Source organism: Periplaneta americana, chromosome 14 (genome assembly GCF_040183065.1).
Source record: "Periplaneta americana isolate PAMFEO1 chromosome 14, P.americana_PAMFEO1_priV1, whole genome shotgun sequence".
NCBI lineage: Eukaryota > Metazoa > Arthropoda > Insecta > Blattodea > Blattidae > Periplaneta > Periplaneta americana.
Genome location: NC_091130.1, coordinates 14,950,045 through 14,976,742, shown reverse-complemented (window position 1 = coordinate 14,976,742; position 26,698 = coordinate 14,950,045). Strand labels below are relative to the sequence as shown.

Genomic DNA, 26,698 nt, shown 5'->3' with positions numbered 1-26,698 from the left:
AGACTAGCAGGAAAGAAATGGGGTTGCTCTAGAAATACTTTGAACACTACACACAAAATGTTTATACAGCCAGTGCTGACGTACTGCGGAGAAATTTTAATTACTTCACCTTTGATAAACGAAATAGAACGTGTTCAAAACCAAGCTCTCAGGCTCATTACTGGTGGAATCAAAACAACTCCAATAGATTCTATGAGATTCCTCTCTAATATTAACAGCATCAAAATGATAACAGAAGAAAAAGCACTGATTCAATATGAAAAACTTATCAGATTACCAGGAAACAATTGGCATTCATACAGTCCTCTCTGTAGATTGAAAACTCAAAAAAGTTTCATATCCATGGTTCAAGAATTAAAACAGAAAATCAACGTCCCGAATTTAAAAGAAAACCTACAAATTAAACCAAACCCTTTAACTCTATTAAATATAGAGTATAATGTAAATCTAACACAAGAAATACTGAAATCAGAAGTAAACACCGAAATAATGAAACAATTGTATTTAGAGACAATTAATATTAGGTACCGTCCACAAAAATGGCTTCATTTATACACCGATGGATCCTTGATCTCCAGGGAACAAAGTGCAGGTGCAGGTGTTACGTGCTGTCTCTTCTCACTTTATAGATCTCTTGGATATGGAACAGCAAGTTTTGATGGAGAAATCATTGCAATAAGTGAAAGTCTCAGAAATCTTCTATACCACATCAATAAATTTAAGAATGCACTTATATTGTCAGACTCCAAAGCAGCTATTCTATCAATAGTCTCTAGACACATACCTTCATCTCAAACAGCAGAAATAATTAAAATGCTCTCTCAATTAATGACACTCAATAAAAGAATTGTATTCCAATGGATACCATCCCATTGTGGAATCCTGGGAAACGAGAATGCGGATGCTTTAGCAAAGAAGGGCAGCACTGCTACTTACAGACCTGTTACTAAATCTACGTATTACTCTGTGAAAAGATTTATTAAATCTTCATACTTAGACTTCAACAAATAAAAATTTGATAACACAATCTCAAGAGAAAAACACTGAACTCTCTGCATCATAATCCACAGTCAATTCCCGACTTTCCACGCAAATCGTCTGTAGCTGCATTTAGATTAGCAACAGGCCAACACTGTTTGGCCAAGCACCTGCACAGAATGGGAATATATCAGTCCCCTAACTGCCCATTGTGCAACTCAAACCAAGAAATGGATTCGGAACACCTCAAAATCTGTGCTTCAGTGGCTGACCATGACAATATCTTTGAAAAATATTGGAGTGCAAGAGGTCAAATGACTTTATTGTCAAACGCCTGGCATTAGAAAACAACAGCTCATTAACTAAACCGACTGTATCACACGCAAATATTTGCATGTCTCCATTAGTTCACTAAAAGCAGTACTTGACATTTCCAACATTTCTTTCACACTTTTGTTGTTTTTTAAGCAAAATTTAATGCCCACTCTTTGCTCCTGCGTGATGGCCATTGTTCACATGACAACGGACTGGGCAGGGCATAGTTGCGTCCCACGGTCAGATAAAATGCAGGAGATAAAAAAAGGTCCCTGTTTTGTGGGCATAGTTGCTCCCCGTTCCCATCAGGTAGAGAAAAGGGGATGGGATAGTTGCTCCCCGATGAAATACAGTAGGTAGAGAAAAAGACAGTACGGAAACTCGAGCCTCGTAATCAACCAACCTTATTGATGTCTTATGCGATTTAATATTCATTATCGATACCGTTAAGATGAACACCATGATGTTGGCAGTATTTTATTAACTGCTTTTCTACTGTTTATGCAATGATTATCGATAGCCTACCGTTAAAATGAACACCATGAAGTTGGCAGTACTTCATTAACTGACATATTCAAATGAGTGAGCCGTTGGAATATGGGGGCTTAGCAGTCTTTGACATTTTATTAATGATTTTCACACCGTCTGTGGCGTATAGTGAGGATAATTTAAAATTAATGTTAAGTTTAGTGAAAAGGGTAAATAGTTAATAATTCACAATGGTTCTAAGTTTCAATTTTCGAAACCCTGTACCGTAGGGTTAAGATATCGATGTACAAACCAAAAATGCAGTTCATTTATTGTGTGTGGTCGATAAAAAAGTGTTATTTTAAATAGTAAAATTGATCATATGCTAGGCCTATCTAATTTCAATGCAGCTATCACTGTAATATTTGTAAGTAATTTGTTTATATTATGACAATCACTTTCATGTGTACTATGCCCATCGGGGCGCAACTATGCCATGTCCATTCTGCTACATGATTTCTTCGGGGGGCAACTATGCCATGTCCCTTCTGTTACCCGATTTCTTCGGGGGGCAACTATGCCATGTCCATTCTGCTGCCTGATTTCTTCGGGGGGCAACTATGCCATGTCCCTTCTGTTACCTGATTTCTTCGGGGGGGGGCAACTATGCCATGTCCATTCTGCTGCCTGATTTCTTCGGGGGGCAACTACGCCATGTCCCTTCTGTTACCTGATTTCTTCGGGGGCAACTATGCCATATCCATTCTGCTGCCTGATTTCTTCGGGGGGCAACTACGCCATGTCCCTTCTGTTACTTGATTTCTTCGGGGGGCAACTATGCCATGTCCATTCTGCTGCCTGATTTCTTCGGGGCGCAACTATGCCATGTCCATTCTGCTACCTGATTTCTTCGGGGGGGGGCAACTATGCCATGTCCATTCTGCTACCTGATTTCTTCGGGGCGCAACTATGCCACGTCCATTCTGCTACCTGATTTCTTCGGGGCGCAACTATGCCACGTCCATTCTGCTACCTGATTTCTTCGGGGGGCAACTATGCCATGTCCATTCTGCTACCTGATTTCTTCGGGGCGCAACTATGCCACGTCCATTCTGCTACCTGATTTCTTCGGGGGGCAACTACGCCATGTCCATTCTGCTACCTGATTTCTTCGGGGCGCAATTATGCCATGTCCATTCTGCTACCTGATTTCTTCGGGGGGCAACTATGCCATGTCCCTTCTGTTACCTGATTTCTTCGGGTCGCAATTATGCCATGTCCCTTCTGTTACCTGATTTCTTCGGGGGGCAACTATGCCATGTCTCTTCTGCTACCTGATTTCTTCGGGGCGCAATTATGCCATGTCCATTCTGCTACCTGATTTCTTCGGGGGGCAACTATGCCATGTCCCTTCTGCTACCTGATTTCTTCGGGGCGCAACTATCCCATGCTCATTCTGCTACCTGATTTCTTCGGGGGGCAACTATGCCATGTCCCTTCTGCTACCTGATTTCTTCGGGGCGCAATTATGCCATGTCCATTCTGCTACCCGATTTCTTCGGGGGGCAACTATGCCATATCCCTTCTGCTACCTGATTTCTTCGGGGCGCAATTATGCCATGTCCATTCTGCTACCCGATTTCTTCGGGGGGCAACTATGCCATGTCCCTTCTGCTACCTGATTTCTTCGGGGCGCAACTATGCCATGTCCATTCTGCTACCCGATTTCTTCGGGGGGCAACTATGCCATGTCCCTTCTGCTACCTGATTTCTTCGGGGCGCAATTATGCCATGTCCATTCTGCTACCCGATTTCTTCGGGGGGCAACTATGCCATGTCCCTTCTGCTACCTGATTTCTTCGGGGCGCAATTATGCCATGTCCATTCTGCTACCCGATTTCTTCGGGGGGCAACTATGCCATGTCCCTTCTGCTACCTGATTTCTTCGGGGCGCAACTATGCCGTGCCTAGGCCTCCCAATTGACCGCGGGGCGCAACTATGCCATACCGAACGGCCTTGCAACTCACTGAAGACAAGAAAAGAATGCAGCCTATCTGTTTGTCCCAGGGTTGAAGTTTTAGCATCGCTGGTGAATGAAATCTTTCCATTACTAGTAGTAGAGTAACTGGAGCTCCGATTTATCCATTACAACACAGGAATGACTTAGTGCGCCTTGCAACTATCCTAAATAATTATTTTCGTGGTTGCAGATGGCAATTCACCATCGTCACCATCCAGGCAAGCCCTGGATCTAGTGATGTGTTACAATTTCAATAGATTCGTGATGGTGTAAACAACAAAAAAGAAAGGATAGAGGTGACTAGGGTGACCAACTCTCCTGTATTCAGTGGCGTCGCGTGACATTTTGACATAGGGATGCGATTTTTTAAATGGTTGAAATACAGTAGTCTGCTTTCGTTATATGTGGGAGTTGCGTTCCTGGAAATAGCCGCTTATTGATGAATGTTTGAGTTGAATTTTCAAATTTTCTTTATAATTTCCTTGTAGCATAATTTATAAGGATATTTACCGGGCCGAAGCCTGGCCGTGTTTACATAAAACAAGAAAGACGAAAGTGCATAGAACGAGACCGACTACACCGTTGATAAAACAGTAAATCAAAATAAGCTTCATAGTTTTCTTATAGATTTAGCAATATTTCTTCAGGTAACGAATTTCAAAACTGGCAAGAGATAAGATAATAACTGCCTCCCATTGGAGGTAGCTCAGAAGGACTCAGTATACTCTCCTACATGAATTTTACAATATTAAATGTTTACATAAATTTCGTAGAAAGAAAATTAAAATAAACATATATGAATATAAAGTGAATAAAAAAAATTAAACAGAGTGAATATGATGACTCAGAATTTGGCAAGAGCGTTTCAAAACTGAAGTTATGATGTCAGCAGTAAGTGTCTGTGGTAGTTCAAAAGTCTTCCTGAAGCTTTCAGAGAACTTGGGAATCACACCACGAGCTTCAATAAGAAGACCAATCACCTCAATGTCTTCAAGCTGGTATTTTGCTTTGAAGTAATCAACTGTTGGCAGATAAATGTTGATCTTTTCTTTATTTACATCCTCCGGCTAGCTACTCCCTGTTTCAATCCTTATGGTAGGATCAATTATATATCCTTTCTTGGTAGTCTGGGAATACGCTATGATGCCAATACGTCTAGAGGAGCCATTAGTAGCAAGGCAAAAAACTTCCTCTTCTACTGTCCAAGACATTTTTCTTAAAGCATGGCTATGATCAAGCAGACTCAAAACCTTCAATTTGGAATTTTCAGCAAACTTTTGAATAATAACAATTCTGATAACGTGCAGAATTTCATTGAACAACCGCCTATACCCATAAAATTTTCTTATCCTCTCCAGGAATTGCATCCAGCCGTGATCTTTCAGATTCAGGATAATTTTCAGCAGCAAAATCATCCATGCGTTCCCAAAATTCCTCAAAGTAATTTCTCAGTCATTGCTTGTACTCCTCGAAATTATGAATTTTTGTTTTACAAAAGGAACATCTGTTACTTTTTGAAACAGAATATCAGAGTGTGGAGATATAGCAGCCAATAATATTAGCAGAAAATAAAATCAAAATCCTTCAGTAAACTTAACAGCTTTCGTGAACAAGCGACAGTTTCGTGGTCCCATTCACAATCTTCATTATCCATTATTGATTCAAATAAGCATTCCAACTTTGATGATTTAGAGAAAAAAAAACTCGAAAATACAGTAAGACTAGTGGCTTGTGCAGCAAATGCTGCAAACTAAGTTCATTAGACGTTCAAATAAACATTTTTCAGATTTATTTTCAATGAAGAATACCAGACATTCTGAAAGTTATTTGCTTCCATAATAATGAAAGATACTCTCTCTCGAGCCAATAATGAAGAGAACCACGCATATAAATATCTACACCACACCGCCATTAAATATATGAAAAAGACCCAACCCCACTTAATTAATAACTATAAAAATATTTTAATTTTAATAATATGATTATCTTACGTAAGTTTTATAGCTTTCAGTAACATATACTATATAGCCGCCACTCAGTAAAATATAGAAATCAAAATCTAATTTAAGTTATCCTCTACATCTACTTATATAATCCCAAAATGTTTCACTTTCATATCATCAATATAGCATTAATATGTAGCCTATAATTAATGAAAAATAGTCACATCATGGCCTTAACTACAATAATATTTCATTTCTAATGGTAATAATGTCATGAAAACACCTCAAGTTTTGTAGTTATTAATATCCAATACACAGCTGTACCCAGAAAATTACACACTACAGAATCGAACCTGTAAATTATTTTTAGTAAGTTAAGTTTTTAATAACAAATTTAATTTGAGCTCTAAATATTCAGCTTTCTTGCAGATCATGGCCTTCGTGTAATATTGTTTACTGTAGTGTGTGTTTTGTTTTATTCTGAAATCCAATTAACTAGGTCTCAAAACTGACGACAGATGGATTTTGGAAAATAGGAAAATTATGTTGAAAAATTGCCATTTCACTGAAAACTACTATTTTTCTGAAAAACTTTGAGTTCCAAGCTTCAAAATGAGGGATCATCTATTAAAATCCGTTCAGCCGTTTTCCCGTAATTTCCTTTACCAGTTCAAATTATATATACAGGTTAGTGAAGATCACTTTTACTTGTGTAATAAAATTTGCAGAGTTAAGACGAGATTTAAAAAATCTGTACGGGTAGCGTACACAAAAATCGCTGACTTACAGTGGCTGCGAAATTTTGCATGTAAATCATTATGTTCTCCCGCCATCACAGCCGCTCCATCGTAGGTTTGAGCAGTAAGTTTATCGTAGCAATCAAAATTGTTAATGACTTCGAGAGCAAGTTCAAGGAGAGCATTTGCAGACCATCCATGCTGACGTCTGTTCTTTTTTAAACTCCTTCAATATCGCCATCTTCTGTTATATATCGCAGAATTGAAGATAACTGCGATTTCATGCTGTGTTAGAGCTCTCATTCAGAATTAAAGCTACGAACAGTGCTTTACAATTGAAAGGGTAGAAAATTTTTCAGGCGATTTAATGTATGAAGGATGGCGAAGATGGTCTTGAACGTGTGTGTGACTTGGACATTTCCTCTTGTTTTTGTGTTTTTTTTAAACCTCCTTGTTTGAAAAGTGGAATGACATGGTTTTATTCCAATATCTGGGAGGAGAGTTCTACATTTGACCAAATTAAATGTATAAATTTTGGACCAGTGAATTTAAAGTTTCATATTAATAAAATTCCATCCTTTTCTAAGATTTTAGTCCACACCTGTGGAGTAACGGTCAGCGCGTCTGGCTGCGAAACCAGGTGGCCCGGGTTCGAATCCCGGTCGGGGCAAGTTACCTGGTTGAGGTTTTTCCGGGGTTTTCCCTCAACCCAATACGAGCAAATGCTGGGTAACTTTCGGTGCTGGACCCCGGACTCATTTCACCGGCATTATCACCTTCATTTCATTCAGACGCTAAATAACCTGAGATGTTGATACAGCGTCGTAAAATAACCCAATTAAAAAAAAATTCTAAGGTTTTTTTTATTTTAATTTTCTTCGGAGTTGCTACTAATTCTGTTAGGTTATTACATCTTTTATACGTGAAGTTTTTGTCTTGTGACTATTATTTCTAAAAATAATCTAACCAGCTTTCTTTGCTGATTGACGATAGTTCAGAATAATTATTACTCTGAATTTAATTTTTAGTTCTTTAATATATTCTAGATGCTGGTCTGCTGACATCAGTTAATGCAATAAATATCATAAATAAACGTGAATTTGTGTTAATTGTTTACATAATATTTCTTTCGACTCTCCATAGGGATCAATCAACGAACACTTCAAGAGGTATGATCCCAACGTCACCAACGATCTAGTTGATGCTTATCTCCACGAAATGGAAGCGAGGAAACACCTCAGAACTTCGAACTTCACGCGTAAGTTATTTCATATGCAATTTCTGCTCAAATGATGCAATATGTCTAGTCATCTGCTGGGTCACGTGATCATGATAATTTATGATGAACATTTTTTTTTTTTCAAATTTAACACTTGTTTGCACGAAATGTGTAATTTATGTAGGGTAGAGTCGGGTAGTATCGGACATCGGGTAGTATCGGACAGTGCGTTTCTTTCATCTACCACCATATGGTAGTATCTGAATGACGTCGTTACGTTTCTCTATGCGACATCACAGAAACGTAACCATGTCAATCAGGTACTATCATCGTGTGGTAGATGAAAGAAACTCACTGTTCGATATTACCCGATGTCCGATACTACCCGACTCTCCTCTACTTTGATTCATTAAATTCAAATGTGCCCTCAGATTTTACCTAACATCCTTAATTCTTATAGGGCAAACTTGACTAATTTCGCGACATGGCTAATTTCGTGATATTTATTTTTAAATTTACCACGAAATTATACCAGCGACAAATGTAACTTTTATGGTATTGTATGAGTATAAATGACAGAAGATGTGCTATAACATAGATTTTGTTCACTACGTTTTTGCAGTGTCGTGAGCGGATTTTTTTTTATTTTTTATTTATTTATTTTTTATTTTTTGGAAATTACTTACTTGAAGAGTTGTGAGATCTATAGCTTTGAATTTATAAGTGAATATACCATCCGATTTCCTTTGTTAAAAGAGGAGTTTTTTTGCTGTGTTTTGTGGTCCAAATTGTTTTCAATATTGTTGTGTTTTGTGATAAGTACTGACATTGTATACTTCATGATGAAAAACATATGCCCATCAATGAACTGACTATGTAACAGAGTCTTATCTTGGGAGGTTATTTTCTCATTCCACAAGGCCATTTTTTTTTTCTTTAAATTTTTATATGCTATAACAACACTCTCTAGTGAAAGAAATATCCGCTAAACTGGAAAATTCCCACGGTATCTTTGAACCGTGCCGTTACGTTTAGCACCAAATTTAAGTAAATACACAATCTTGCCAACATAAGAACACGACGTTGGTGTGTGGCGTCATTGGAGGGAGAAATTTGTTTCTTTTCTCTCTCTACCTCCTTCGAACTGAACATTACTGAGAGATAGCACCACTGTTAGCTACAAGATATATTTGCGCAAATATATTGAAGTAGATTACGTGACCTATTACGTGACTTAGATGAGAGTCTCGAGACAAAACAGTTTTGCTATATTTCTTTTTTTTTATTAAATATTAAGCACAGGAACGCCATTTCGTAATTTTATTTAAGAAACAAGCCAAACAAATTATCTTTGCATCAAAAACGGATGCTCCCTGAACCAAATTATCGTATTTTATAATTGTTTGAATGCAACAGAAGCCAGAAGTCTTGCACTTGACTAATGCAGTGAATTATTTAAGAATATAGTCACGAATTTTACTACCGCCATTTCGATTGTGTTTTGTTTGGCACGGCTCGGTAAGGCCTGGTGACTAGTGGCCAGCGAGTAACATCGACTATCGACATTGCTCTGCCGTGGGTATTATCCAGTTGTTCCGAAATATCAAATGCATGAAACGTAAAATATTTGTGTGTGTATCCATAGCATCTCTGATATATTGTACATGTCGAGAATGTTGCAGATAGCAGATAATCTAATGTGAAAAGAAATACATTATAAATGATATGAAAGAGACAATTGATTGTGCCTTAAACAAATGAAAACTGCGCACAGAAAGTTAGTCTTTTTCCTGGCAAGTTCGACGAGAACCAGAAGCGACCAAAGCAGAAGTCAATGAGAATGACATTCTCAGTCTCTCAAGTGAGCTAGAGAAGTAGACAACGAAACAGCATCATCTTCAGGAGCCAAGCAAAGAAGATCTGTGCTTAAAGAAAAGCCTAATGATAACCGTATGATTTGTTGCGACCTTGCTCAGGAAATTTCTAGGACGGCAAGCATGGTGAAAGATGGATTCAGTGCGTCAGTTATGATCAATGGTTTCATGAAACATGTCAAGGCTTTTCAAAATACCGAAAGAACTTTAATTGTTTGGGTTGTAGGAATGAATCTGATCGAGGAATTTAAAATGAGACTGAATATGCCTAAATATTTTGAATTTAAAGACTATCACGAAAATATCCTTGTACAGTCAAAAAACCGGACCGACCGTTTTAGCTGATTTCATAGCCTTGTTCACTCCAGAGCACGATAGACTGGTAACTAAGACTTTCGTGGTTCGAATCCTGCCTGGGAAGGAAACTTTTTTTTGTTCCTTATTCAAATTTATTCCCAATACTTTTCGATTGCAGCGATATTTTACTACTTAATTAATTTATTATTCCCAGAACGTGAATTTTACCAGCAATCGAAAAGTATTGGGAATAAATTTGAATAAGGAAGAAAAAAAAAGTTTCCTTCCCATGCAGGATTAGAACCACGAAAGTCTTAGTTACCAGTCTATCGTGCTCTGGAGTGAACAAGGCTCTGAAATCAGCTACAAGGGTCGGTCCGGTTTTTTTTGCCACTACTGTACTATCACGAAATTATACCAGTCTTTCTATAATGCTATTTTTTTGTTTATATATATTGGTTGTTTGTAAATATTGTATAAATTTATTTGAGATAAAAATGTTGACATGTAACTTCCTGAAATCTAAAAATGTACGTAATTAAAAACACTATTTTTTTTTTTAATTTGAACCATATTTTTGTACCAAAACCTTAGTATCATGAAATTAGTCAAGTATTTCCTACTGATCAATCAATCAATCTTCTTAATGTATCCAGCTGATTACTGACAACATAAAGTCCACTATAGTCCACTGTCCTACAGATAAGTGATGCACTTTTTAGTTAAAGACATACCGACCAATGGTCTAGATTTGACATTCTTTTCGCCAAGTACAATATTATCAGAAGGGGCTAATCTTGTCAACGATCTTAGAATGACTCTCTCACTCGCACAGGTAAGAACAGCACTTTTATGCCCACACTGTAGACTTAATAAGTTCAAAATAACTCTGAAATGTCAACAGATGAATAACTTGTATTGGCTGCATTGCGCTTTCTATAGCAGCGGTTTCATGTTCTCAGAATTTCTTTTCGTTCACAATAGATATTCGTTACACGGTTAATCCAGACGACTGAACCTGGAGTAACAAACTATACAGTCACGAAGCTCAATACGTAGTAAATATGCATCCATAGATAGTTGCTCACCACTAGGATCGCTGTTATCGCCTCATTACAGACAATGCGAAATAGTACCGGCACAGTCTAGTGTTCCTAGCACCCTCACAACTCAAGCTTCGTGACTGTATATACTAGACTGTGATGGAATACCCAAAAGTCCCACCACGATTCTGATCAAGTGATCACAGTCACCACGAAAACCTGAAAACTCATATATTTGTTTTGCAGATGACCAGTTGATGCAAATCTGTATGGATTTCTTCATCGCGGGTGCTATCCCAATTGGTGCTACACTGGATTTCTTGGTATTAATGATGCTCCTACATCCTGACGTACAGCGCAAAGCTCAGAAAGAGATCGACGCTGTTGTGGGATGCGACAGATTACCTCAGCTTGCAGACAGAAACAAGTAAGTGTCACAACTTTGTGCAAAATAAGGAAAGATGAATTTATGTTTATTCTTTGACAAATTTAAGTTCCTTGTAATCATATTATGGCTTACATCCTATCTTGAAAATGAGACTTTTTTAATGTCCCAAAAATTAATTTTAGTCCTCCTAAGTGGTCCAATGATAATTCTATTCGTAATTATCTCCGAGGTTTGCGGGTTCAAATCCAGCCGAGGGAAATACACGTATTAAAGACCGATAACGATGTATGCAATGACATTGTTCGGAAGGGAAGTTAAGTGGAAGATTCCAAGTCATATAAGAACCCTGAATCTGGATAAGAGTGCCATCTATCGTTTGTTTCTTGTTTCGTGGACAGATGGATCTGTAGTTCTGTGAGATTTTTGCAGTCTCTGACGTCAAATCATTTAAGTAATGGTATGAGTGGATATTTCTACACAGTCGATGAAATTTGCTGAAATAACATAACTGGGTTATCAATCAATCAATCAATCTTCTTAATGTATCCAGCTGTTTGCTGACAACATAAAGTCCACTATAAGTCACTGTAGTCTATTCAGTTGTTGTTTTCACGAGAAATGAGGGGTATTTTGATTGGTGTTCATTATAGATGCCTGTTACTAGTAGCCAGAGTTGGGATGTAGTCAATATATACTGCAGGACTGTGTCTTCTGCAACTGGTACTGATGATTTTAATTTACTTCTTTTGTGGTTTATGGATGGACAGTATAGAAGAATGTGTTCCAGATCTTCATCATGATTATTACACCACAGACAAGTAGGATTATCAGAATGTGAAATCGGTGTAGGTACAATTGAGTGACAATGTGACCTGTTCTGGCTCTTGTTAAAAATGTTTGAACATGTCTGGGCAAGTTTTTGTACATTTCCAGGTCATTTGGTTTCTTCTGTACAGACTGTAAAATTTTTCCTTTGTCAGAAGAGAGCCAATTGTTGATCCATAGGTTTGTAAAATGAGACTTGACTGAAGCAAAAGCACTGGATATAGATATCATCTGAAGAGGTCTTGGTTGCAAATATATAACTGGGTTATCAATAAGATACAAAATTCCAACAGACTGACGTACATAGAGATTAATTATCTCTCATCCCAAATTTCATCTAATTCAAAAGTCTGTACAAAAATGGAAGTAACGGCTGCTACTTCCGCCGAGTACCTAAGAAAAGTTGTGAAAATGTACCTGTTCGTTTGAGGAAATGTCGTGCAAGTGCTAGAGCACATATAGAGTTGTAACTTTCGTACATGCAATGGCAATGTGTGAGCAAAAATGGGGGTTTCTATTGTGTAAACCTTTTGAGAAATAGGTGTTTAAAAACAGGGAGTGTCTTCTTACTCACCCTGTGGTTTAAATAAATACTGTAAACTTAATTTACTACGAGAAGTCCTATGTTTAGGTTACCCTACGTTGAAGCAGTGTTGATGGAGGTGCAGAGAATGTATGTCGTAACACCTGTTACTGGACCTCGGCGAGTAACGAAGGACACAATGCTCCACGGATACAACATTCCGAAGGTAACGAGATGCACTTCAACTCGTGACGTAGTTTTTTTTTAGGGATAATGTAAGATAAGTGTATGGTAAAACATGATAAACCACATTTTGTCATAAATAAGTTATTTAGGTTGCCGACTTTCTCATGAAATAGGCCTATTTATTCTATTAATATATTTAATTTTGTCTCAATAAGCAACAGATGCAGTGTTAAGGCCCATTCACAATGAAAGTTAAACATAACCGTAACATAAACACAGAAGTTTGCGCCCAGGCTACCAAATGGGATCATTCACAATGATTCGCATAAGCATTGACATAGACATTACCGTAAGACGTTAACATGAAAGTTTGCAAACTCCAAATTTTCATGCTTATGCTTACGTGATTTGCAAACAGAACACAATCGTGGAGCGCTGAAGTATACGACAGAATATGAGAAAATGGCGTCGTTGTTATGTTTCCATGGTTACCAAGTATGTTTGCTGTTATGTTTATGTTCCCATCGTGAATGATGGTATGACTTCTTGATTTTACTGTAACGTTGAGTTAACGCTTACGTTACGTTTAATTTTCTTTGTGAATGAGCCTTTACATCCATATTGTTGAGCTACCCATTCGCTTGCAGCATAAGGAAAACTTTGAAGCCCATTAATTTGAAAACAACTGAGACAGTTAAAGATGCAGAGAAGAAGAAAAACTTTTTTCGCTTATTTTGAAATATCCTATTCATTTAAGATATGAATCTAAAGACAGGTGTTTGAGGAATTAGTATCAATTCATGTCAAACAGACGATTTACACAAGTTACACTTAATTCCTTCACCGATATCTGATAGGTTTGAAGTGGAATGGCTGTTGTGCTAGGACAAGAAAATGAAACAAGACAACTGCAGTCCACATAATAATAATAATAATAATAATAATAATAATAATAATAATAATAATAATAATAAAGACTACTATATTCTTTTCATTTTCTGAATTTCAAAGTATGTCTAGGCCTATCTTTAAAAATGGCTTAGATATATCGGTTTTAGTAAAATCCTGCATTGGGTACTTTTTTTTCAAATCTGGGCCCCCAAATGTTTTTTTTTCAAAATATTTATATTTGGTTGAGTTCCTACGGCCATGGAGTCTCTTACTTACTTACTTACTTACTTACTTACTTACAAATGGCTTTTAAGGAACCCGAAGGTTCATTGCCGCCCTCACATAAGCCCGCCTATCCTGTGCAAGATTAATCCAGTCTCTATCATCATACCCCACCTCCCTCAAATCCATTTTTATATTATCCTCCCATCTACGTCTCGGCCTTCATGGAGTCTCTACATACAAAAAAAATTAATATTTTACTTCAAATAGGAAAAAAGTTAAAAAAAAATACCGTCCTCTTCCCTAATTGATAGTAAATATTATACTGTAGGCTTTCTTGGTTCGGTTTAATATTCTTCTTTTAACTCTATATCATTAAAGTAATTATAAATAAAATTTACAATTAAAAGTTCTAAAAATTTAAAAACATAACATTGTTATGTTATCTTACATATTTAATAATTTCCTTATGTCATTTTCTACTAGATCTTTATATAGTTATGTTCGTTATTATATTAAACAATTTTATATTTCATATTTTGTATAATTAAATGTTATAATCTACGTAATTTACTTGCATGGATCTTATCGTAAACATGAGAGATGTCACAGTTGTTGATTGTTTTCACCTTAAAAACATCAACAGATACTCGTATACAGTGTTCATTTAGCCTATAATATTTACATAAGAACTAGAAGATGTCCGAAATAGGGGAAAACGTTCGCCCTAATTAATAAATCATCAAATACATATCAATCATATATTAAAACATTAATATGAATAAATGACATTTAATGACGAAAACCATAATACAATTTCTTAAGTCAACTTGTAACTTACCGAGACCAGAAATGTCAATGAAAATAATTGCTGTGGTTTGTCAAGTTCATCCTACTACAGTAGCCTCTCTGTTGTGTGGCAGGACACCACAGTTCTCATCAGCCTGTGGTCAGTACACAGAGACCAGAAGCACTGGGGTGATCCTGACGTGTTCCGACCAGAGCGGTTCATAGACAAGAATGGAGAGCTTATTAAGGACGACTGGTTACTCAACTTCGGTGTAGGTAAGTCCACGTTTAAGTTGGTAGTTCCAAGACAGCGTCAAATTCAAAGTTACAGAACAATAGTGTAACTTGTAACTGATACCCCAAATTCACTGCATCATATCAAACTACAAGGTTCTTAATATATATGGCTACCGTAGCACGGGATCTGGTTGCCGGGCAACAGGACGAATATCAGCCGGTAAAATGCTGCCTACAACGGCGAAATCTACCACTTTGCATTTCAAAGCAACTCATAAATAGAGAAATTAAGATTTGGAGAAAGAAAGAAAAAATGAAAAACAAAAGAAGAAATAAAGGAATCATGAAATGTAGGAAAAAAGGAAAAAGGAAAAAATGAAAGCAGAAATAGGGAAATCAGGAAATGGAGAAATGAAGCAAAAATGAAAGATAAAAGAAGAAGCAGATCAAACGATAAATTGAGAAAGAAACGAAATACCAAAAATGAAAGAAGAATAAATAGACAAATCAAGAAATTCAGCAAGACAGGAAAAATTATAAGAAAAAAAATATAGAGCAATCAAGAGATGGAGAAAGAAATGAAGCACTGCAAAGAAAAGAAGAAATAGAGGAATCAAGAAATTGAAAATGAAACGACAAATGAAAAAAGGAACGAAGAGATAGAACAATCAAGAGATGGAGAAAGAAATGACGTACCGAAAAAGAAAAGGAGAAATAGAGAAATAAAAAATGCAGCAAGACAGGAGAAATAAAAAAAGAAAAGAAGAAATAGAGCAATCGAAAAATTGAGAAAGAAACAAGAAATGAAAAAAAGAAAAAAGAAATAGAGCAATCAAAAGATGGAGAAAGAAATGAAGCATCGAAAAAGAAAATAAGAAACAGAGCAATCAAGAAATGAAGAACCGAAAAAGAAAATAAGAAACAAAGCAATCAAGAAATGAAGCACCGAAAAAGAAAATAAGAAACAGAGCAATCAAGAAATGAAGCACCGAAAAAGAAAATAAGAAATAGAGCAGTCAAGAAATGAAGCACCGAAAAAGAAAATAAGAAATAGAGCAGTCAAGAAATGAAGCACCGAAAAAGAAAATAGGAAATAGAGCAGTCAAGAGATGATGAAAGAAATGAAGCACTGCAAAGAAAAGAAGAAATAGAGGAATCAAGAAACGGAAAATGAAACGACAAATGAAAAAAGGAACAAAGAGATAGAACAATCAAGAGATGGAGAAAGAAATGACGTACCGAAAAAGAAAAGGAGAAATAGAGAAATAAAAAATGCAGCAAGACAGGAGAAATAAAAAAGAAAAGAAGAAATAGAGCAACCGAAAAATTGAGAAAGAAACAAGAAATGAAAAAAGAAAAAAGAAATAGAGCAATCAAAAGATGGAGAAAGAAATGAAGCATCGAAAAAGAAAATAAGAAACAGAGCAATCAAGAAATGAAGAACCGAAAAAGAAAATAAGAAACAAAGCAATCAAGAAATGAAGCACCGAAAAAGAAAATAAGAAACAGAGCAATCAAGAAATGAAGCACCGAAAAAGAAAATAAGAAATAGAGCAATCAAGAAATGAAGCACCGAAAAAGAAAATAAAAAATAGAGCAGTCAAGAAATGAAGCACCGAAAAAGAAAATAGGAAATAGAGCAGTCAAGAGATGGTGAAAGAAATGAAGCACCGAAAAAGAAAATAAGAAATAGAGCAGTCAAGAAATGAAGCACCGAAAAAGAAAATAGGAAATAGAGCAGTCAAGAAATGAAGCACCGAAAAAGAAAATAAGAAATAGAGCAGTCAAGAAATGAAGCACCGAAAAAGAAAATAAGAAATAGAGCAGTCAAGAAATGAAGCACCGAAAAAGAAAATAGGAAATAGAGCAGTCAAGAGATGGTGAAAGAAATGAAGCACCGAAAAAGAAAATAAGAAATAGAGCAGTCAAGAAATGAAGCACCGAAAAAGAAAATAAGAAATAGAGCAGTCAAGAAATGAAGCACCGAAAAAGAAAATAAGAAATAGAGCAGTCAAGAAATGAAGCACCGAAAAAGAAAATAAGAAATAGAGCAGTCAAGAAATGAAGCACCGAAAAAGAAAATAAGAAATAGAGCAGTCAAGAAATGAATCACCGAAAAAGAAAATAGGAAATAGAGCAGTCAAGAAATGGTGAAAGAAATGAAGCACCGAAAAAGAAAATAAGAAATAGAGCAGTCAAGAGATGAAGCACCGAAAAAGAAAATAAGAAATAGAGCAGTCAAGAAATGAAGCACCGAAAAAGAAAATAAGAAATAGAGCAGTCAAGAAATGAATCACCGAAAAAGAAAATAGGAAATAGAGCAGTCAAGAGATGGTGAAAGAAATGAAGCACCGAAAAAGAAAATAAGAAATAGAGCAGTCAAGAAATGAAGCACCGAAAAAGAAAATAAGAAATAGAGCAGTCAAGAGATGAAGCACCGAAAAAGAAAATAAGAAATAGAGCAGTCAAGAGATGGAGAAAGAAATGAAGCACCGAAAAAGGAAAGAGGAAACAGAGAAAGACAAGAGAAATGAAAAATGAAAATAAGTAGAGCAATCAAGAAATGAAGAAAAAGGGGAAAAGTAGAAATAGAGTAATTAAGAAATCTAGAAAGAAAGGAAACGCCAAAAAAAGTAAAGAATATATAGGAAACTCAAGAAATTGAGCAAGAAAGGAGAAATGAAAAAAATAAAGTAAAAAATCTAGAAATCAAGAAATGGAGAAAGAAAGAACATGTGGAAAAAATGGGGAAAGAAAGATATAAATAAATGGAGAATGAAAGGCTAAAAAGGAAAAATAAAACAAGAAATGATTAAATAAATGAAGAAAGAAATCAAGGGTAAGAAGAACGCGTAAAGCGACTACGGGCCAGCGCAGCGACATTTCCTCAGGACGGATATGCCATATACGAGACAACTGAATATTTTATTGAGTGTGTGCTATAAAAGATATGAAGACTCTCAGATAATTCCATGGCGAAATCTTGGTACTCATATTACCATAATACCAAACTACTCGTACCAATTGCAACGACATTAAATATTCCATGTTGAATCTTTCGTACACTACTTTTAACACTTAAATGGCGATCTTACTCGTGTTAATGCGCCATAAGCCAACAACACTACAATGAAGAAGTGAACACAATCAAATACATAGCACAAGAAAATGGTTACAACCCAAACATAATAGACAACATCATAAGGAAGACAAAACAAAAACTCAAAAAAACACAAAAACACAACACAAACACAAGAACACAAGAAATACATCACACTAACATACGCAAACAAAAACACAAACAAGATCGCATCCTCATTCAGAAAACAGAAATACAACATAGCATACAGAACGGAAAACACACAAACAACACAAACAAATAAATACAATCACACAGGCGTATACAACTCACATGCAATAGTTGCGACAGTTTCTACCTTGGACAGACAGGCAGATCATTCCAAACTCGATATAAAGAACACATTAAAGCAATAACCAGAGGACACAATACATCTACAGATGCCGAACACATAACTATACTTGTTTTTTTGAAAGATGGGACATGACAGTTAAGCGGCCGAGCTTGGAACTACAATGCCATGTTGCCATTATGGACTACCACGCTGCCAGCTGATGGAAGGTCATTAAGATGGCTGACGTTAAAACATTCATTGTCAATTGACGTAAAGGTAAGAAAACAATACAAAAATCGACAGAGAATCAAAGACGAAACGTACCAATGCTAACACTGTGTGCACAATAAATGTCGCCAGAGAGCTATTAAGCACTCGCCACGTGGGAACGGTAAGTTTGGCAACTCAACCGTTGTTACCATAGCAACAGGCCTACCACGCTATATGACATTCAGTTGTTTTTCCGATCGCAACGCTCCCGTCATGTCCCATCTTAAAAAAAAAAAGTATAATGCTAACCACACATACAATAACATAAATACAGACATGGAAATCCTACACATACAACCCAAAAACCAAAAACTCAACACACTATTCTAAAAGCCAGGTTATGAACCGACTAAACAGGAAGTAGTTGGCAGGGCGAGAGGAAAGTGCGGGTTAGAGGGGTAGCCTGTGCAGCGATGACACGTTGAGTATGGCGGGGCGGAAGGGGGAAGGAGAACGTAGCTTTTCATTGGACCTCACGTTAAAATGTTGTCTGCTAACGAAAATCTGGCAACGGAATCACGGAGACAGTGTAGCCAAACTTCCCAGTTCATTTGCAATACCACGTGCATTACGAGTCGCATTTCGTACCAGCGTCATTAGCTTGTGCTTTCTTAAAACAGTAATTTTAATTACTAATATTGTGGATAGTTTATCGAGAACTGTATACAGTAGTTATTTTAAACATATCGGTGACAAACGCTGAACACGCTTTGAATCTCGCCCCACTATGCGACAACAGAGCTCAGAAAGAGAGAGACAGAACGTTGCTTCCGGTTTAGTCGGTTCATAACCTGGCTTTTAGTATAGAAGAATATGAAATATGCAGACACACTAAAACACACCCTGATCAAATTCTCAACACACAGATCAATTTCAGAACACACACACTATTTGACACCACTTTTCAACATTTTTCAACAATCGAACGCACCCACACAACAGGCAGCGAAGTTCGAGATGACGCCGAGATCTAGTAGGCTCTGAGGATGGTGTGAAGAAGCACCGAAACAGCTGTAAGCCGCACATGCTTACACAATTAACACGAGTAAGATCACCATTTAATCCATTATTGACATTAAATAATAGCAAATATATACAACGTCGTTAAAAACTTGACTATTTTGTTTCAGGAAAAAGGCGCTGTTTGGGAGAGGCTCTGGGTAGAGGCTGTGTGTTCCTCTTTTCTGCCGGCATCCTGCAGCGCTACGAGATCCTGCGCGTACCAGGCAAGGAATTGCCCTCTGCATTACCGATTCCAGGAATCACCATGTCGCCACCATCATACGACGTACTGCTACGACCTCGCTTCCTTGGCCAACCCATGAAATCATAACGATTCGCCGCCACACCTTACTGAATGCTCCCACACGAAGACAAGACACTGACGGATTTTCTTTATTGCTGAGATCATAGAGAATGGCACCATTACACTTTGTCTTGTAATTACTATTGATCACTTTACATTCTATGGCAAAAGAATGCATTCAACAAGTCGTACAGATAGGGTTATTTCAACCAGAGGTGTATTTCAGGTCTGACGGGCCCTGGCAACGCTAGGGTACTGTTTTTCGGGGCAGGGCATAGTTGCGCCCCACGGTCGGGTAAGATGCAACAGTTAAAAAAGGGTCCCTGTTTTGTGGGCATAGTTGCGCCCCGTTCCCATCAGGTAGAGAAAGAGACATGGCATAGTTGCGCCCCGATGAAATAGGTAGAGAAAAAAGACATTACGGAAACTCGAGCCTCATAATCAACCAACCTTATTAATTTCTTATTCGATTTAATATTCATTATGATACCGTTAAAATGAACACCATGAAGTTGGCAGTACTTGACATATTCAAATGAGTGAGCCGTTGGAATATGGGGCCTTAGCTGTCTTGACATTTTATTAGTGATCTTCACACCGTCTGTGGCGTATAGTGAGGTTAATTTAAATGGATTTTAAGTTTAGTGAAAAGGGTAAAGAGTTAATAATTTACAATGGTTCTAAGTTTCAATTTTCGAAACCCTCTACCGTAGGGTTAAGATATCGGTGTACAAACAAAAAATGCAGTTCCTTTATTGTGTGTGATCGATATAAAAAGGGTTATTTTAAATAGCAAAATTGGTCATATGCTAGGCCTACCTGATTTCAATGCAGCTATCACTGTAATATTTGTAAGTAATTTGTTTATATTATGACAATCACTTTCGTGTGTACTATGCCCATCGGGGCGCAACTATTCCATGTCCATTCTGCTACCTGATTTCTTCGGGGCGCAACTATGCCATGTCCATTCTGCTACCTGATTTCTTCGGGGCGCAACTATGCCATGTCCATTCTGCTACCTGATTTCTTCGGGGCGCAACTATGCCATGTTCCTTCTGCTACCTGATTTCTTCGGGGCGCAACTATGCCATGTCCATTCTGCTACCTGATTTCTTCGGGGCGCAACTATGCCATGTCCATTCTGCTACCTGATTTCTTCGGGGCGCAACTATGCCATGTCCATTCTGCTACCTGATTTCTTCGGGGCGCAACTATGCCATGTCCATTCTGCTACCTGATTTCTTCGGGGCGCAACTATGCCATGTCCCTTCTGCTACCTGATTTCTTCGGGGCGCAACTATGCCATGTCCATTCTGCTACCTGATTTCTTCGGGGCGCAACTATGCCATGCCTAGGCCTCCCAATTGACCGCGGTGCGCAACTATGCCATACCGGCGGCGCCAGGGTACTAACCTGAACTGGAAAAATTTCCCGCAACTTTGCAACTCCTTATGCTATTGTCAAGTTGCCGTAATGATTCATCTGTCACTGCAAAGACAATGAAACACTCAGCTACAGTTTGTGAAGTCAAATTAAAGAATAGTAATTTAAGATATAAGTTCGTGAAGTGGGTAGTATTTTGACAAGAGTGTAGGTTTGAGATACGAGGCTTGCCGAGTTTCTGAAATACACGACTGGCAAAATACAACTTCACGAATCTGTACCATAAAATGTTTTTTCTTCGATTGCCTCAAATCATTACTTCACGCACACTGCATTCACTACACGCACTGGTGTTGAAAAGGCTCACTTCACACACTGCGAACAGTGCGTGAAATTGCACTTCACGCACTATAGTACAAAAAATTTATTTCAGTTTTAAATTGTAAACCGGAGCATATTTATCATGAAATACAAATTGTAAAAAAAGTTTTGATTTTTTAATAATGTTGATTTTATTTTGTTTTTATGTACGGTAATTATTTTTTTATCAAACTAATATACATACGTTACTTAATGTGCGTCCATTTCAGTATCGTATTGTTGTCAATTTGTGTTTAAAATTTCATTCTTCTATCATTTATAGTTCCTGAGAAAATGGGGCATTTGCATAAAAATATCAAAATAAAATCAACATTACTTTAAAAATTCAAATCTCCTTTTTACAACTTGTCTTTCTTGATACCGTAAATCTGTGCCACTTTGCTTAGCAACCTTGTAGGCTATATTTATCCTTTAAAAATTTCACTACGATATCTCCAGCAGTGCCTGAGATAATGGGTCACTAAACAAGCAAATTAGGACAGTTAATTTCCACTTATCTGTAACAGAAGAGTGAATTACGGACCTTATTGATTTAAACTCGTTGTTTTAAAGGCGCATAACATTCAGTAATCGACAATATATAAAACGAAATGATAAACGAGTAAATATAATTATTAAAATAAAACCAATTTATCTTGATTAATTCATCTTCAGAGAAATACCCAAAAGTCCCTCGCCCGTACACTTGAATAGATAATGTTGCAAATTTCAGAAATGAAACAAAAGAACGAACTGAATAATATGATATCGGAAGCTTAACTTAATTTTTATTTTCTTCTTTTAATTTACAATGAGTTAAAAAAGCAACCCCAACCAGAACAAAAATAACTAACAAAACAAAAATAATATATAAACCTAAAACTTCTTTAAACATAAATACTACCTTTTTTAAAGATTCTAAATCCATTTCACTTATCTGCAAAAATAGCAAATTAATAATAATCATAAAACAAAAATTATTCCAAATAGATTCAGAATTAAAGCTAATAATATCCCACTCAATAAAATAAATTATATCATTAATAACAAAATAAAATCCTAAAAAACTAAAATAACTCTAAAAATAAATAAAAATTAAATCTAATAAAACAATTTGATATATAGGCTATATCATAGCCTAAGATAAAGAAATTATATCACTGACACCACAAATCAATATTTTATTAATTAATTATTAATTTACTACTTTTATTTGAGGACGGTAACACATTCCCTTTCCATTCAGTGTTTTGAAATTACGACAAAGCACATTCATAATAATATTAACGAAGGTTGCATGAAATATAATATAAGATGATAGGAGCGCCTCTAAGCATCTTAAAATGTACCACTGTGCTTCCTAAATTTGTAGGAATGATAGTCTCACTTCTTACCTAACTCTTGGGCAACTTTAATATTGTGGTAAAAACTGTAGGAGTAAAACTTGCATTGTCTCATGCCGAAAGGAATGTACTGATCAATGATTTCAATTTTAAAATATGTTTACGGTGAACGTGAATGATATTACATACCGGCACTACAGAAAATTTTAATTCCTATTAAAATACAGAGAATATAGAGGTTATAAAAGATAACAGTTTGATCAAATAATAAAAAACAAAATTACTTTCCTATTCAGGAAATAAAATCAATATTTACCTCCACAATAATACAAACAGAACAGATTAAAATGCTATAAAGATATTAACAGCGGGATAAATTCCATGTAAATAAATATAAATACGCTTATCTTGTGAACTTACTATTGGTATTTTAAAACATCAGAAAATTGATAACATATTATTGTTAATCCTAAACCCACTATGTTCATTAAGCGCATGAAAGTCCATTCACAAAGCTAATAAGAGAAATCCATTGTCTTTAACATCACATCTAATCCCACAAAATGGTGCAAAGTTGGTTATTTATAAAGTCAGTAACAGAAACCAGGTTTATGTCTCAGAACTGTATTTCAGATACAGTTTCATCTATGTTCCTAGATCTGTATTATTTTATTGTAAACAAATTTCAGATATAAATGCTTCTACTACAAGACAATTCCTATTTTCACATTAGCCTACAAATCGGAACTGGCTACGAGTTTCATTTTATAATAAAATTCATGGGCTTTCTGAATTAAAATAAAATGGGGCCTGTTGTCGATTGTGTTGTAATTCTAATAATGATTAAAATTTGAAAAATACAACAAATGATCATAAAGTACAATATGTTTTATGAAGATTTTCGCAGATATACTTGGGACAGGAAAGTTGCTATAACTTCATCTGAAATTTGCAATAATGAATACCCCTGCGACAATAGAAGACACCAGGACTACACGCTGCACACCAACTCCATACAATATCTATTATTGTTAACTGTAATATTAATAATTTATTGAAAATAAAATATTTAAAATGAAATCACATGTGTTCCTCATTGACATTTTATACAGGGCCATCATTTTATTTTTACTTGCATTTTTATTGTACCTGCATTTCTGAATGTACTTCACTCTCACCCCTTCACTAATGTCCTTGCTCCCGTCAGACACACAAACTTACGGCCGCTGTTGCATTCGAAGTCTTCAAGCAGTGAAGTAAACACTGCAGTGTATAGTGTGTTTCATGAATATGATTGCGTTTTCTATAGAAGAAAGAACCTATATTAATAATATCGTACCAAAAAATTATATTCAAGAAACGATAAATTCAATTTCAGAGAATATGCTTCAAAATGTTTTTAATAATATGCGTACTGAATTGAAGCCTGCATTGTAATGAACGGCAACCATTTTCAGCAACTTGTTTAAAAATTCAGATTAGCTTTGTTTGAATTGAGGTGGCTAGAAGCAAAGGAATGCTATTGACATTTGTAATAACATGAGTTAAGTGCATCCAGTGTAAGCTAAACTATCTAAAATTTTAGTGGCAAAGGGATATTTTAATCGCATCAAACATTAAAATTTAAATAAAAATTTCACCGATTTTACGAAAGCTTAAATATTTAAACCCCATTTTCTCAAAAGTAACTTAAGTGCACTTGCAGCCCTTTACTTATGACCCCCTGAATTTAAGTGCACTCTCTATATTCTATGTTAACACCAATAATTAATATGCTAAATAAAGTAGATATTACATAACGAACATAGCCGCCTGAAAAGTTGAGTTTTTGAAAATAAAATGTTACTACTCTACTGTATTTTGATAAATTCCGTAAAAGTGATGATCAAACTGAAAATCGTAATATCGTATTTCCCTACAACATAAATGGATACACTACTTTTCTCTCCTCCTATAGCTAGTAAAATGATTTGTTTACATATTGCACTAGTAACACCAAACTCCTGTAATGGAAGGGGGCAACAGTGTTTCCGAGTATAGCCAGGTTAATGTTAAAAATGTTGGTAAAAATAAAGTGATGTCCCTGTATAACCACAATACATATGCCAGCTATCGATACCAAGAGCGAGATATCGCGTTTTAGCTTTCATTTGTTCTCATATGAAACGTTTGCCAATTGATCAATTCCACATCTCTGTGTAAGCATACATTAAATCATGTTTACAGTCATTTTAGAAGAAAAATCATGATAAGAGCTCACCTTTCTGTCTGTCTGGTTGTCCATTGCTTGCTAATTAATTTTCTTAGAGGATCACTGGTTACCTCGAAATTAGATTTCGAAAGATTTCGTGTACTTTTTAATTTATATCTAAGCATAAACTGTCACAGTGCCTTCTATACTCTCATGCTGGTAAAAGTCTAGATGGCACTGGCAGTCACGATCCGATTTCCATTTATGTTTACATTCTCATTATCTGCAAACGCTGTGGACTACGACAAAACACGCACAACAGATATTAGGTCATAATGTGTAAAAACAAAACACGGTCAATGCATTATGTTATGTAACAGCTATAATAGGCTATTACGTAGCAAAGAAATCTAAGATAAAATACTAAAAGCAATTTCTATAACACAATAAATATACGAGTAAGTAGTTTAATATCAAAGACGGACATCTGTCGTCTCCATAGTTTTCATCTAGAGGCACTTTTTTGTTTCACAGTGTTCTTTGTAGTATTTTAAAACAATTTATTTTTATAAATGTAATGTTAGAATTTGCATATAGTTTCACCATAACTGAAAAAGCATGAAAATGTATATGCGTTACAAGAGCGGTATGTTGAAGTTTTCATGTTCGAGGAATAGTTTGAAAAAGCGAAACGTAGTTGAGCTTCTTTAATTTCCGAGAATTGAAAGAAAACATACCGCTCGTGTGTCGTACATTATTTTGTGCGAAGATCGTTTATTACATACCTGAAAGAGGAATTTCTAATTAGTTGCAATGAAATCTCCATCTTGGTTTCTGTTCAATGACGGCAAATTTGTAAAACAAAAATATCTATCTTCAACATTGTTGCTTCAAAATGTTTTCTGTGTTTACTATACTCCAGCAGGCCATGATGTACGTCTGTTTCCCCCCCCCCCCCAGTCTATAAATGCGAACTTAAAAACAAACGGTAAGGTTATGTAATGATTTTTGCAAATATTTAAAAACAATAATTAACAGTGCAATTTAGGTGAAATTGCAGTGGTAAGTTTCCAATTTATAATTATTACTATATTGAACGTCTCTAAAAATAATATGTTAAAAGCCTAAAATCAATATGTCACTTAAGCGGTAAGAAGAGGGAAATTGTTATGTGTGTTAGGTTGGGAATACTGAATGTGGAATTTTAGACTTTCCGCGGATTGGTTTTGTGCGGAAACCAAACAAATACGCACGATCTCGCACAAAATGTAATAGGAATCCACATTATCTCAATTTCATCTGAAGGTTAGATGTCCGCCTTTGATATTAAGATATATTGTGTAATATATTTTTGAAAAAAGAAAAAAAAACAATTGAATTGTATTAACGAGTTTCATTCAGAAAAGAATGTTCTGTTTTATCTCAACATTGAACAAAATTCACACTATTTTTTATAATTCGTTTATTTTGAAA

General features: G+C 36.0%; 1 protein-coding gene across 2 annotated transcripts in view; it reads left to right on the top strand.

The window, feature by feature from the left end:
* Window positions 1-24,114, top strand: part of LOC138713172 (methyl farnesoate epoxidase-like) — a 79,379-nt gene extending 55,265 nt beyond the window's left edge. For both annotated transcript variants that reach the window (XM_069845042.1, XM_069845043.1), the window contains exons 4-8: window positions 7,606-7,720; window positions 11,142-11,322; window positions 12,740-12,857; window positions 14,854-14,995; window positions 19,770-24,114. In XM_069845042.1, coding sequence (XP_069701143.1) covers window positions 7,606-7,720; window positions 11,142-11,322; window positions 12,740-12,857; window positions 14,854-14,995; window positions 19,770-19,972 — 759 coding nt within the window. In that variant the 3' untranslated portion in view covers window positions 19,973-24,114. The remainder of the gene's footprint in view (window positions 1-7,605; window positions 7,721-11,141; window positions 11,323-12,739; window positions 12,858-14,853; window positions 14,996-19,769) is intronic.
* Window positions 24,115-26,698: the final 2,584 nt, after the last annotated feature.